The 13652-nt window shown below is 51.3% G+C and overlaps 1 protein-coding gene across 1 annotated transcript; it reads left to right on the plus strand.

Annotated features, from left to right (window-relative positions):
- Positions 1-6999: 6999 nt before the first annotated feature.
- LOC127328173 (uncharacterized) lies at positions 7000-8798 on the plus strand. The gene is made up of 4 exons (XM_051354801.2): positions 7000-7060; positions 7143-7289; positions 7671-7864; positions 7974-8798. Exons 2-4 carry the CDS (start codon positions 7191-7193, stop codon positions 8128-8130), a joined length of 450 nt encoding a protein of 149 aa, XP_051210761.1. The 5' UTR covers positions 7000-7060; positions 7143-7190; the 3' UTR covers positions 8131-8798.
- Positions 8799-13652: the final 4854 nt, after the last annotated feature.

Raw genomic sequence — 13652 nt, forward strand, 5'->3', positions numbered from 1 at the left:
AGCCCAAGTTCATCGAAAACGGAGTTCACATGCATCTTCTATTGCGTTTTCAAGGTTGGGTGATTTTACCGGTTATTCATGATATAAGGTTCTACCTTTTATATTCATGATAAAATCCCCTCCTACAGATTCTTGGGTTTTCACTTTCTATAAGATAGCATTTGTTGTTATCTTCCAAACAAAATTGGTTTCATGCGATTCGGAGTTCGGGAGCAATAGTTATTAAAGAAAAAGGAAAAGGAGAAAAGAATAAAAGGAAAAAGAAAAAAGAAGGGGCCAGCCGACCGGCCGGTCTGACCGGACCGGCAACCGGCCCACCCGGTCCGCGACCGGACTTGGCACCGGTGCCATCCGGGCTGTGTCCAGGGGCTTCTGGCCCATGACCGGTTGCAGGCCCGGTCCACGACCGGCCTGCCCGGCGCGCACTCCGGTCCGACCGGATTTTGCACCAGGCCGCCTCGCGCCTGCTGGGCCTCACCGCCCGCGGCCCACCCGCCGGCCTGCTCTCCCGCTCTCCCCCGCGCGGCTTGCTCCGCGCCGCCCGCCTGCTGGGCCGCCTGCTCGCCCAGTCTGGGCCGCTCGCCCCGCGCGCCCCTTGCCTTATCCGCCGCCGGCAGCTGCTGCCGCCAGTTGGGCCGGCTCGACCGGGCTGCCGACCGGGCTCCCCAGTGCCTGGTCCGGTCAGCCGGCTGGGCCGCCGGCTGGGCATATTTTTCTGTCCGTTTTTCTTGCCGATTTTCTGTCTTTTTCCCCCAACGGCTATTTTTCCCCTTTAACTATAAATAGGCTTCTTCCACCTTGAGCCAAACTAGTTCTTCCTATTCTCTCTCCTCCATTGCTACTATTTGAAGAACTTGCTCTCCCCCTTGATTCCTCCAATCATTCTTGCTCATATTTGAGGATTTGGGAGAGGAGATCTAGATCTACACTTCCACCGATCGATTTCTTCTCTAAGTGAGGGAAACTCTTGGGATCTAGATCTTGGAGTCTTTGGTTGACTTTTCCCCTTGCTTTTCCTCTCCAATCTCATCCTAGCATTTGTTGCTTTGGTGGGATTTGAGTGTGAAGGACTTGAACACCTCCGGTGTTCTTGCTTTGCATCATTGCATAGTGTTGAGCTCTCCACCACGATTTGTTCGAGTGAGAGACCGTGAGCTTGTTACTTACTCTTGGAGGGTGACCTCCTAGTTGGCTTGGTGATTGGTGCTCCGGTGATTTCTTCAAGAAGATTGTGAAGAGGCCCGGGCTTCTCCTTCGTGGAGCTTGTGAAGTGGTTGTGGAGCTTGCCATCTCCGGAGCGGAGGAAAAGCTAACCATAAGGAAAGGGCCATTATCCTTCGTGGGTGTGGTTCGGAGAATAGGGTGAGCCTTCATGGCGCGGGGAATCCTTCGTGGGACCTCCACTCCTCCAAACGTGACGTACCTTGTTGCAAAGCAAGGGAACACGGGAATACATCCTCGTCTCCGCGTGCCTCGGTTATTTCTATACCCGAGCTCTCTTTCCTTGTGATAGCCATCGCGCTTGAAGTACATATATCTTGCTATCACTTGTGCTACATATATCTTGTGCCTATCTTGCTTAGCTCTAGTTGCTATTGTTACACTTAGTTGAGCTTAGCATATTTAGGGTTTGTGCTTGTAAACTAAACGATAGTTTAATTCCGCATTCATACAAGACAAATCCGCAAGAGTTTGTAATTGCCTATTCACCCCCCCCTCTAGGCGACATCTCGATCTTTCACATGGCCCGTTCATCATTTCTTCGGGGGACACAAAAGGCCTCGGGAACCTAGGCCCGCTATTTTGCCTATTGTTTCGAGAATCGTCCCTGTTGTCGCCTCGCTGCTCACTGCTTCTCTGATAATCATCTCTATTGTTTCCTCCTGTGTTTGCCCGAAAACCTGCCGAAATTTGTCCTGGAGCATCATAGTTCGGGTACTGCCGAGGAAATCATCGCCGCGGTTGATAATTTCGACCACGGTCCTCCTCTGGCGACCTGTGCTGTTTGTTGTGGACAACATCTTCTCCATCTGCCCATCTGTTGGCTATTTCCATTAACGCGGATACTGTCTTTGGGTTGGTCCTTCCCAAGTCCTCGACAAAATCTCCACGCCTGATTCCTGCGACAAACGCATCTATCGCTCTCTCGTCAGATATATTTTCTGCTGAATTTTTGATGTTGTTCCACCTTTGGATATATTTTCTCATTGACTCGTCCGGCTTTTGTCGACATGCTCTCAACTCCTCCAACGACGCAGGTTTTTTGCATGTGGACCGGAAGTTCTTGATGAACACGTCCTCGAAGCTTTCCCAGCTGTCGATAGATCCTGGAGGAAGTTTCTTTATCCAAGATCGTGCGGCCCCACTCAAATGCACCTGGATGCTTTGCATAGCTGTTGCCCTAGTTCCTCCTGTGAGCTTCACCGTCTCGAGATAATCAACTAGCCAGTCCTCTGGATCCTGAAGGCCGTCGAATTTCTTGAAGTTGTCAGGTAACTTGAATCCTGAGGGGACTCGAGTTTTTCGGACTCTCCTCGTGAAGCACGGCAAGCCACACATATCCTCGTCGTTAAGTTCTGGGGATTGCCGATGTTCCCTTATGCCTTGCCGCGCTCTGTCGACCCTTGCTTGTGCTGCCGTGTCTCTTGCTCCACTTGGTCCTTCAGGGGCTGCCGCTGTTGCTGCTGCAGGTCGTGGACTATTTTGCCTTGCCGCTCCTTCGGGAGGCGTTGATACAAACGCTGTCCCCATAGCTCCAACTCCTGCTATCGCCATATTGTACAGTGTTTCCCTTGGATCTCCTGGAGGTGGTTTAGATGCGAGGATAAAAGCTTGTGTCGCCATATACCCAGCCTCTGGTGTCTTAGGGATGATGTTCCCTCTTGTATCTATCGACATAAAGGACATGTCGAGGTTTTGGATCAAGTGCTCTCTTTCTGCTTCGGGTATGTGTTGTAACCTTGACCTTCCTCTGTTCCGAGCCTCCCTGTGGCTATCACCCGAAGTTCTAGATTGTCGACTCAAATCTGCCCTTCTCCTGCTGGATGCAGAAGCTGCCTCCTTTCTTCTGTTTAACTCAGCTGTTTGTTTTTCCAATTCTCTTGCAGCTCGTGCGAGCCTATATTGATATGCTTGCAATTCCTCTGGTGTGGCTGTGGTGGCCATTGGTTCTGTACCGTTCATAGCTCTTGCGGCTCTATCCCATGCAGCTTGCGAAAGTTGAACTCTGTCTCGCGGCTGTGGCCCGACGTATTTACTGCCTAGGCCTCGTCGCAGATCGGAGGGATCGACGTATGGATTTCCCAGATCGTCGAAAGCCTCAGATGTTTCCTCTTGATCCTCAATGGCATAAATCTGATGATATTTTGTATTCAGATCTATGTTGGGTTTGGTGACACCATCGTTGAGATTGATGAAGACCTTGCCCACTGTAATAGATTTGTCGATGAAGTCGTAACTGTCGACACTGCTTGAGTCATTGCTTATATATGAGTCCGCAGATGACTCAAACGACATGTCGCTGAAGATCTTGGCGAGTTTCTCTCTTGCCCTGGTGCTGACGTAGCGTGCCGACGAAGTTTCTTCTTCTCCTGATTCGGTTGACGATGTATAGCTTAAAAAATCGGAATCGACCGCCGACGATCCCGACGAAACCGGAATTTCGACACGATACGATCCTTCCTTCTCGACGCGAAAGCGAAACCTTCCGAACGTCATCTCCATAGGCTCCGCCAGATACGCATATGCATCCAAACGGGAGGGTGGGTGAGGAACAAAATCGACAGGACCAGCAGCGATCTGTTTACCTCGATCCATTGCGTTGCTTGCGGTTGATGATGTCGAAGATTTTGAACGTGCCATCGAGATCAGATCCTTACGCCTCTAATTCCCACAGACGGCGCCAATTGACAAGGTATCAACTTGTCAATGCCTATGGATCGTAGGCTAGGGTTTAGTTAGAAGTAGAGGGCAAGTAGATCTCGAAGGTTTCAGCCGAAAAGTACTCGACGATTATGAAAATTAGGGTTTGTAGACAATGATTCGATGATCTCTTCGTCCCTCGACTCCCCCTTTATATAGGAGGTGGAGCTGAGGGATTCGTGTTGTGCAAGTTACAGAGTCCGGGACGGTTTCTAATCCATCCCGTAAGATTACAAATAAGACTTCCTATTACAACTCTAGCTTTCCTTAATAACATCTTGGGCTTCCGAATCTTTTTATTCTTCGGGTAGTGGGCCTTCAGTAAACCCCGGGTACTATCTTCGGCAGGCCCATTTGGGATGCCTATGTCAGCGGTCGCGGAAAATGTCCGCGTTGGGTACATCGGGGCCCGGTCGGCAGTGACTAGATAAGCAAAATATTTTTTTCATTACTATTGATTGGCCAAAAGGACCATCTTTACAGAGATGGTTAGTCGAGTTAACCTAAAACTACAACGGCAGTACCTACTCGCCGTCGCGCGGCCTACACCGGCCTCGGTTACTCGCAGTCGCGCGCCCTACTACTGGCCGCCGGATGGGCCGGCGCCGTCGTCGAAGCGGGAGCGGTTCTTGCACTCCGCGCGGCGCGCACGGCGCGAACGGACATCTCGTCCTGCCACAGCGCCGTCACCGTCGCAAAGGCAACCTTCCTAGCCGCCGCCTCCGCCGTCGCCCGGGCCTCCTCCTCTGCCGCGCACTTTGGACCGCCGCCGCGCCGGGCCTCCTCCTCCGCCGCCGCCCGGGCCTGTCCCTAGCCGCCGCCGCCACGGCTTCGTCCCGGCGGCGATGGCGACCTCCAGCTCCCGGTTCTCCTGCTCGACCCGCGCGGAGAACGGCCCCTACGCTGGAGCGAGTCCAGGTCGGAGCACATTAACCCCCTAGCCATGGCCGTCGCATAGGCGGCGGCTTCCTCCTCCGCCACCAAAGCACGGCGGCGGCGGGCGTCCCCGCCGGGGACTCGAAGGACGCGAGCGAGAACCCGCTGCTCACCGGCGCACTCGAAGCGCCTGGGCACGGGGGTCGTCGTCCGCGATGTCGTGGATGACGGCGTCGGCCGGAGGGGCCGCGAGGGCCGCCCGCGCCTCCGCGAGCTCGGCCACCCGCGTCGGCGAGCTCGGCCATGGCGTTGGCGATCTCCGCCCTGGTCGCCGCGAGGCGCCCTTCCGCGCGCACTGCCGCCTCCGCCTCCACCTCCGCGACCTCCGCCTCCGCCTCCGCGACCTCCAGGTCCAGTTGCTGGGCCTCAACGCTGGCGGCAGCTACCTCGTCCTCCTCCTCCTCCGGGTGGAGCTGGCGGCAAATGTCAACAACTTGCTCCCAACTCATGGGGTCCGCCATGGATGGATGGTAGTGTGAGGTGTGCCCGTCGCACCCGGCGGTGTCCACCGTATATAGCCACGGCGGGGCGGGAAACGGCGTTGGCGCGCAGGGCGTTTCCCGCGCGCGCGAAACGCCGGCGAAACTTGCGAATGTATTGGGCGCGCGCGGGAACGATCGTCGTCGCGCGGGAACAGTTAATCGCCGGCGGCAGTCCTCGATGGGACGTAAAACGCCATTAGCGACCTTGACGCTGTCCCCGGATAAAATATACGTCCGCACCGCTGGAGCTACCCCCGACGCAAACGGTCGCCCTGGGCTACAACGCGTCCGCGGGCCGACGCAAACGGACATTTCGGACGTCCAAAATGCGTCGCGCCGCTGGAGATGCCCTAAGGTAAGAAAATGGGGTACCGGATGCCCTCGTGGTGGGAGACGGCTGGAGGTGGGAGACCCAAACTGGGAAAGGCTAAAAGGACTTTTTACATAGACTGGGCTACTACTACTCTACTATTTGATTGAGCTAGAAACTATACAACGTGGGCTGGGCTGGGCCTGTTGTCGGTGTTGCATCTTGGAGGAAGTTCCGGACGGATCGGACTCGCTATAGAGGGAGGAGAGGTCGAGCGAGGAAACCCTAAGAGCATGTCTAACAGCCCCCGTATTTCGCTGCCCCGTATAAGTCTCTTATTTCGCCCCGTATCGAAAAACTGCTCCATTTCGAGCCGTTCCGTCTAGCAGACCCCGTATTTCGCCCCGTATTTTCAAAAATAAAAACCCCGGGAAGTTCATCTTCATTGATCATACTACGGATCATACATACATATTGATCATACTACGGATCATACTACATCTAACTACGTCTAGTCGTCAAGGATGACGTAGGGGATGAAGGCGATCCTCGCCGCCTCCTCCTGCGCCTCCCGTGCCTCCCGCGCCTGCCGCGCCTCGAACTCCTGGACGGCGGCGATGGCCGCCGCCTCCTCCTCTGCCTCCGCCCGAGCTTTCTCGGCGGCATCCGCCTCGGATTCGGCCACCGCACGGCGGATGGCCGCCTCCTCTTCCGCCGCCTCCTCTTCCTCCTCGCCGCCGCCGCTTCCTCCGCCGCTGGTGCTGCCGATGGTGGCCCTCCATGCCGCCATCGCCGCGCGGTCGCGCCGCCATCGCGCGCGCCACTTCTCGAACGCTTCGCCGCTCATCGGCTTGAGCGGCGGGTCCTGCCGGTACCACCGCCCACCCGCGGCGTACTCCCGGAGCGGCTCCGACACGTACAGCGCGCCGGCGTACTTGCAGGCCGCGCGACGGCTCCCGGCGGCGGAGAGCTTGCACTTCAGCCGCCACGCTTCCTCTACGGTGTCCGGCGAGCGGGATCGCTTCGATCCGCTCGCCGGCGAGGCGCTACTGCGGCGGCGGGAGTCCATCCTGGCTTGGGGGTGGAATGCGGCGCGGAGGAGCGGCTAATTGCTCGCCGGAGCAGGAGGAGGAGGCGGCAGCGCACGACGGAGCTAGGGTTGCGAGTGAGGGGTTAACCCCTCACTCGCACCTGCGCCCACTATATGTACGGGGCGACGGGGCCGATTTCCTGGGCCCCGTATTCCGCCGAAACGGGGCGGCCCGAATACGGGGCCTGCTAGACGGCCCAAACCGCGCCTGCCCCGTATGTCGCCGGAATTTTACGGGGTGGGCGGGTTATACGGGGCCTGTTAGACATGCTCTAACCCTATCAATCGATCGACGCGAAGGAGGCGGAGTCCAAATCCAAGGTATCCATCCATCGAATCAATTCCTCTCCTTGTCGGATCCGTCGATTGTGTCTTTATCTTCTACCCTCCTGCATCGATCCAGGCGAGGATCTACCTATCGTCCGGTCGAGACGAGACCCACCAGCTAGCGATGGCGGCTGCGGCAGCGCTCAGGAACGTCGGCCGCGCGGCGCTCCGGCAAAGAGGAACGCTCGCCCAGGCCGAGCGCAGAAGGCTTTTCGCTTCCAGGGTGCGTGCAAAGTTCGCATCTTTTACCCATCCAACCACGATCTGGCTCCAAATATATCGACTTGTTTGTTTTGCCCCCCCAATTTCGTTTAATGCGGAATCCCCATGTTAGTTAATCAATCCAGTTATAAAGGGTAAATTTGCCAATCATCTCGAACTGGAAGCACATGCATAGGCCTGATTGCATCCATGTGAACTCTGTTTGAAATTCAATACTATTATTATGCATCTAATCCTTTTTGCCTTCCTTGCTGCTAGTATTATGCATCCTACTATCTAAGTGCAGTTTTGTAATTCTCTGCCTTATTAAGCAAAAAACCTAGCTTACAAATTGCACCACTGAGCTTTAGTAATTTTTGTTTTGTGTTCGTTTTGTGTCTAGCCTTCAACCATTGAAGAGAAAGAAGAAGCCAGGCTCCATTTGATGCAAATCGATTCGAAGAAAGAGGAGCTGTTTGATTTAATGGCTAGCTTTAATGCGAGGTACATGATCCATGGCAGCCTTGCAGAAACCAATGGTCTTCTGCTGGAGCAACTCTCGATGGCAGTCGACCCCAGACCCCATGATCCTCAATGGTATATAATCAAACACCACCTTTTTGTACATAGTATATTTTCACACGTGCTCTTTTTTTTTCATCTTTCTATTTCTTTATGGTATTTGCTTGTATCGTGTAAAATGTAGGCGCTGGTTGCAAGGAGTTCAAAGGTTCCGTCGTGTCATGACGTACCTGGGGATATGTACTTTTTGCACTACGGTTTCGGTTGGTTTGCCCTGGTTGATCAAAGATCCTAAGCCAAAGAAGATAGCCCGGGACGTGTGGACTGCGCTACAGCAATGAAGTGATTACCTTGCCTGGTTGGTTGTCTACTATTACCTATATTCGTTAATGTAAGATCTTTTGGCCAACTAAATTAGTTTGCCAAAACGTCCTATATTATGGAATGGAGGTAGTAGTAGTTATGCATATTATGGAATGGAGGTAATAGTAGTAGTTATGCGGTGGAATATGTACTAAATCTCTATGTAAGAGAGCACTCATTAAGAGAGTATCTTTTCCGTTTGGTCGTCTACTAGTTGTCTGGTGGAATCTGTACTAAATGTCTAGTATAGTATAACAGAGTCTTTAGTGCTTTAGCTAACTGGACGATCTCCCATGTCTTATAAGACAGGAATCAATCCTGATCTGGTTGTAACCTGTAAGACTAATCACAATGGGGAGTATCATATAGTAGTATCATGCATATGGTACTACTGTGTGATACTATCTTCACAATGCATAGTATCATGTAGTAGTATCATAGATTACTTATATTTAGTGATTTGTAGAATCTCAATGCAAAAGTGTGTACAAGATTGCTTTGACATTAATTTTTCTAGTTCTACGTGCTATGATACAGTATCTACCTATGATACTACTACCATCTCTTTCTTCATTTATTGATGTGACACATCAGCTTTTTACATGCATGTGATGCATGATACTAGCTATGATACTCCCATTGTGGGTAGTCTAAGTTATTATCGCGATGCTATTTATTGTGGTGTCTCCCAGCTGTGTATCTTGTCTAGCTTTCATTGACCACTGTAAATGGAAGGCAACGAGTTTCTTCTGGAGCAAATAGCCTTCAGCAGATAGGCTTTGTACAGAAGTGTTTCTGAAGCCTTTCGATGAACTAACTATATAGATTTTGCCTTGTGGTAGGCCATGCCATTTAGGAATCGCACTGGCAGATTCAACTATACTGCTTTAGTACCTGTTCCCAGTATAACAGCAGCAACGACATCATTGTCATCATTTTTTCCTGAGCCAATGTCCCTGTTAAGCCAATCTTCTAATAACGCATGATTCTGGAACATAATTTCCGAATCCAGCTAATCTTGTGTATTGTTGGCCTCCATGCAACGCATATATTATACTACCTCCGATTCAAGGAATAAGGCGCCCTCGTTTTACGTGTTTTTCGTTTGACCAAGAATTACTTTCAATATATAAATATTGTTTGTAGGAAATTAGCATCATTAGAAAGTGCTTTTCAATACGAATCCAACGATACTAATTACATATAATATAATCAAGATTTTGTTGCTCAATTTTTATGGTCAAAGTTCGTCTTGGAATACGCGTGCGCCTTATTCCTTGGGACGGAGGTAGTATAGATTATGGACACCCCTACAAGTTGATCTGAAAAGTTCAACGAGCTGAATTTAATTGGAAGGACCCGCACGTGAGTATTTTCTGTTGTTTATAACCTGTAGCAGAATATACAGATATGTATTTTTTTGGCAAATTATGCTTATCTAGTTTGTCACGTGTCAGTAGTGCTAGGATCAAAAATACCGTATGTTTTATGAAGGTTGATGCTAGACTAAGATAGTTCAGTGATGTTGCTGCTGAAACAGAGCATCTACTCCCTCCGTGCAGAAATATAAGACGTTTAACAAACCGTTCCGACCAGGTGAAAACGTACAAAATGACTTTGCTACCCCTGAGTAAATCGTGGCCGCGGGAGCGTCTTCCATCTCCGCCCCGAGGGACATCATCTTCCAGATATCGTCCAACCCAGCGGTCTCCTCCGATCGCCAGCTTCTATCCCCGCCCCATCCAGAGCACAGGTCTTCCATAGCCTCAGTCCCTGCTTGCCTCAGTCCCAGGTCACCTGATCGGTTGATTCCCAGGTCGCCTCGTCGTCTGGTCCCAGGCCGGAGCGGAGAGGGAGAGGGCAGGCACAAGAGCGGCGGAGGAAGGGATGAGGGCAGGGACCATCGACGGTAGCAGGTAACGGGCGGCGGTGGAGGCCAGGGTGAGAGCACGGACCGTCGACGACAGTAGGCAACATGCGGCAGTGGTGGCGGCGGCGTCAGGCCCTGCAACAATTACAGCACAAGCAACAGTATCAATTGAATCCAACGTTGTACTGAATTTTACTGAATCCAACATTGGACTAGATCCAGTATCCAACTTTTTTTTTTCCAAACGATCCCCGAAGGATCGAATTTTCATTACCATGGAGATAACGAAAATACAACAGAACGAAGTTATGTCCCAGAAGAAAAACAAAAGGAGGGGGGAGAGATCGCCGCCTAATGCTAACGTTCAGAAGTGTTATTACAGAGCTAGAAGGTAAAATGCACAAAACAGAATCCTTGTTAACAACACAAGGAGCAGCTCAAGAAGGCACATCAACACAAGCTGTGAAACCGGAGCCATGCTAGGCCGCTCAGCAAACGACTTCAGGAGATTGTATCATCATGTGTATCGTCAGTGATCTTGTCCTCCAAGCGCAGTTGATCAACACGAACAGTATCCAACTGAATGAAGCAATAAAGACAAAACTAGCTAACCATAAAGAGCTTCTGCTAAAGATTAAGGCGAGGAGTCAGAGAGAGCACTTACATCATCTTGCAGCAAGGCAGTGAGAAATGGCCTGCGATTTCACCTCAGGAAACGTGCGTGACTGCACGGTCGGACATAGCACACACAAGTTAAAACCAATTTAAGAACTGAATATGTTTCCAAAATTGTGACCGCAACGGACGAACTATCAACTACTGTTGGCATTCACACAAATAAACATATATTTTCTTGATTTTTCTTTTTGAGATGAAGCACATGAATCAGATAAGAGAATCAGACAGTCTTCCTCCTAGTCGCGTTCTCCATGTCTCACATTGCCTCCTCCCTTCGCCCCGGCCTCGGCGTCTGCCGTGCCAGCAGATACCTCCCAGCCAAGTCCAGCCACTGCGAGAAGAGTAATGATCTGGACTGCTGTGAGGACGTACGGTAAGAGGTACCCACAGTACCACTGCTCACCGCCAGTCACCGCGACCACCAACCTGACCTGAATTCAAGTGTCACCAACTGTATCTTTCTTTACGATCCTAGAGGAAAGAAATAGATAAAGAAATTTGGTTAGAATTCAGTATGTCTTTTTCACATAAATTACACAAGATGGAAAAAGAAGCTTGCAAGGACATGATTCATGGATGAAACCATTGCAAAAACAATTCTCCAATGGACTGTAATTTTCACAAATTCAGTTAACTGTTCTGCACATTTCGTTACTACTCCAAATTGCAAGTTCAGCACAAGCACTACAAGCAACAGTTCAATTGAACAAACACTACAAGCAACTGTTTTACGAATTTAAAAGACAAAGCAATCCTAGCAGCGCCTTGGCAGATAATTTCTGTGATATGACTTTAGACAGCTACTAGAAACAGCAAACTGCAAATGTTCTTGTGATCAGCCCTCCAGACCTTGACATTGAAAGCACCAATGAACAGGTGGGGTTCTCATTTCATCACGTTATATCAAAATATCAGCAGAAACTGAAACACTTTGCATGGGAAACGAACATTGAGGTTCACGCGAGAGCGGACGAATGACGCCCCGGGCTTGTGTGCTCAGTAAATCACGATGTGGAGTGGATGGCCAAGCTTGCATGCACACTCATTTAATGAATTGTGGCTGGGTATTAAACTAAACTACTCCAGTACAATGTGTGGTATGTTTCGGCGTGATGAGAGAGTACGAATTAAATGATGGGCCGTTGAACAGCGGCCATCATAAATATACGTACAGCATCAACTTTTTTTTTTTTTGCATGGAATCGATAGGGCTTTATTCAGAAATAACAGCTCCAGCACTATGAGCTTGGCAGCTAAGGCCCTCCACAGCGTTGAAAAACTTCGATGCCCAAACGATTTCAGGCTCCGAAACACGCTGCCCACACGCTGCCAGACCGATGCCCAAACCAAAATTTTCAGGCATCGGAGCACGTAGAGGCATCGGAGCACGTAGAGGCATCGATGCCCAGTTCCTTGAGGCAATAAAATACTATTATCTATCAATTTTCTATAGCAATCGTCTTCTCTCTCTTCCCTTTCAACACAGCAGTTGTGTGCTCTTTTTATGAGTTGGGTCCCACTATCTTTTACCTATCGAAGCCCTACGTTGTATGAGTGATGCACGAAAACTTTTTCTAGGCATGGGTGATGAGCTGGCTAGCTTTTGAGATTTTGGGAACCGACGACGCTGTGGAAGGCCTAACAGTGAGGAAACTAGGGACCAAGTTCATCCAACAGCTCGTCTCATCCTGGGTACAAGCTAACTTTGCACACAGGTGAGCGGACATATTGGAAAACCTTTTAACAGTACAGCATCAACGTTGCTGCTGGTTTTCTGAACAGGTACATGATCAACTGTTTGTACTTCTTGTTCCGTCCATGGAGCTGCATACTCCCTCCATTTTTTTAAAGGCATTGTGAGCGGTTTGGCGTATTTGGTCATCAAAAGTGACAGCTGTATTCGTTTGGGTCGAATCGTAGACACGGAAGACATATTGGTCATCAAAAATGACCGTCTGTATTTTTTTTGGGTCGGGTCGTGGACACGGAAATTGGCTGAAAAGGCCAGAGTGACTGTTAGCGTCTGGGGTCCGCAATGGCCCGACGTATTTTTTTCGACTGTCATGCTTGTTTAACAGTGATTAACATCCCGCCAAGCCCTGGTGCCGGCGATTACCGGTTCCCTCGTGCAGCCGATCGATTGACATGCTTTGCCGCCGTTTCGCGCACGCGGATAAAGACGCTCGTGCGCTCGACGTTTCTGCCCTGCCGTGTCTATAAATGGATGGTGTTGGCGGATGAGTAGGACAAATCTACTAAACCCTACCAATCATCAATGGCCGACCACGACCGCACCTGGGGCCACCTTGTCAACTTGGCTCGCTCCCGGTTTCCGAATGATCCTGACCTTGCCGACCTCGCCGCAAGGGAGGCGTACAAGGAGGAGAATGTTGCGTATGCCCAACAGGAAAAGCTCTATGGGTCGTACGGAGAGGGCATGGGAGGCAGAGGAGGCGGCGCATGTGGCCCTCGCTGAGGAGGAGGAGCGGGTATTCCTTGAGTTGCTCCACTGCTAGCCGATGTTGTTGACCCCCACCAACATCCAGGCCGACCTTGCGGCAGCCAATGCGATGCTCACCGTGGCGAGGGTGGCGCTGCGGGAGTCATAGGAAGCCTTGCGCTAGCCCAGCCCACGGACGCCATCATCGTCAATGTCCAGGACGACGACGACATCGACTTCAGCCCGTACAACGATGAGGAGGGCACGTGGGCTACAAACGAGCAGCGGGAGCGAATCGCGTCGTTCGTGAGCATCCTACACGGCATGGCGGTCGGTGCAGCCACGGATCGACCGAGAGAATAGGAAGCTGGAGGAGGCGGCCGCGGTAGTGCCCGAAGCGGTGAAGGTCATAGCAAGGGACACGGCCTGGTACCACGCTGACCTGATGGTCGAGATGGCCAGAGAGGCAGCGGCGCACAGAGCCCACTGGGACGCCGAACTGGCCAAGTGAC

Source organism: Lolium perenne, chromosome 1 (assembly GCF_019359855.2).
Source record: "Lolium perenne isolate Kyuss_39 chromosome 1, Kyuss_2.0, whole genome shotgun sequence".
Lineage (NCBI taxonomy): Eukaryota > Viridiplantae > Streptophyta > Magnoliopsida > Poales > Poaceae > Lolium > Lolium perenne.

Bases quoted from the DNA above. Each gene is read 5' to 3' on its own strand.
- LOC127328173 (XM_051354801.2), top strand. From the start codon at position 7,191: ATGGCGGCTGCGGCAGCGCTCAGGAACGTCGGCCGCGCGGCGCTCCGG. The intron at 7,290-7,670 runs GTGCGTGCAAAG...TTTTGTGTCTAG, and splicing joins GAAGGCTTTTCGCTTCCAGG to CCTTCAACCATTGAAGAGAA. The intron at 7,865-7,973 runs GTATATAATCAA...TGTAAAATGTAG, and splicing joins AGACCCCATGATCCTCAATG to GCGCTGGTTGCAAGGAGTTC.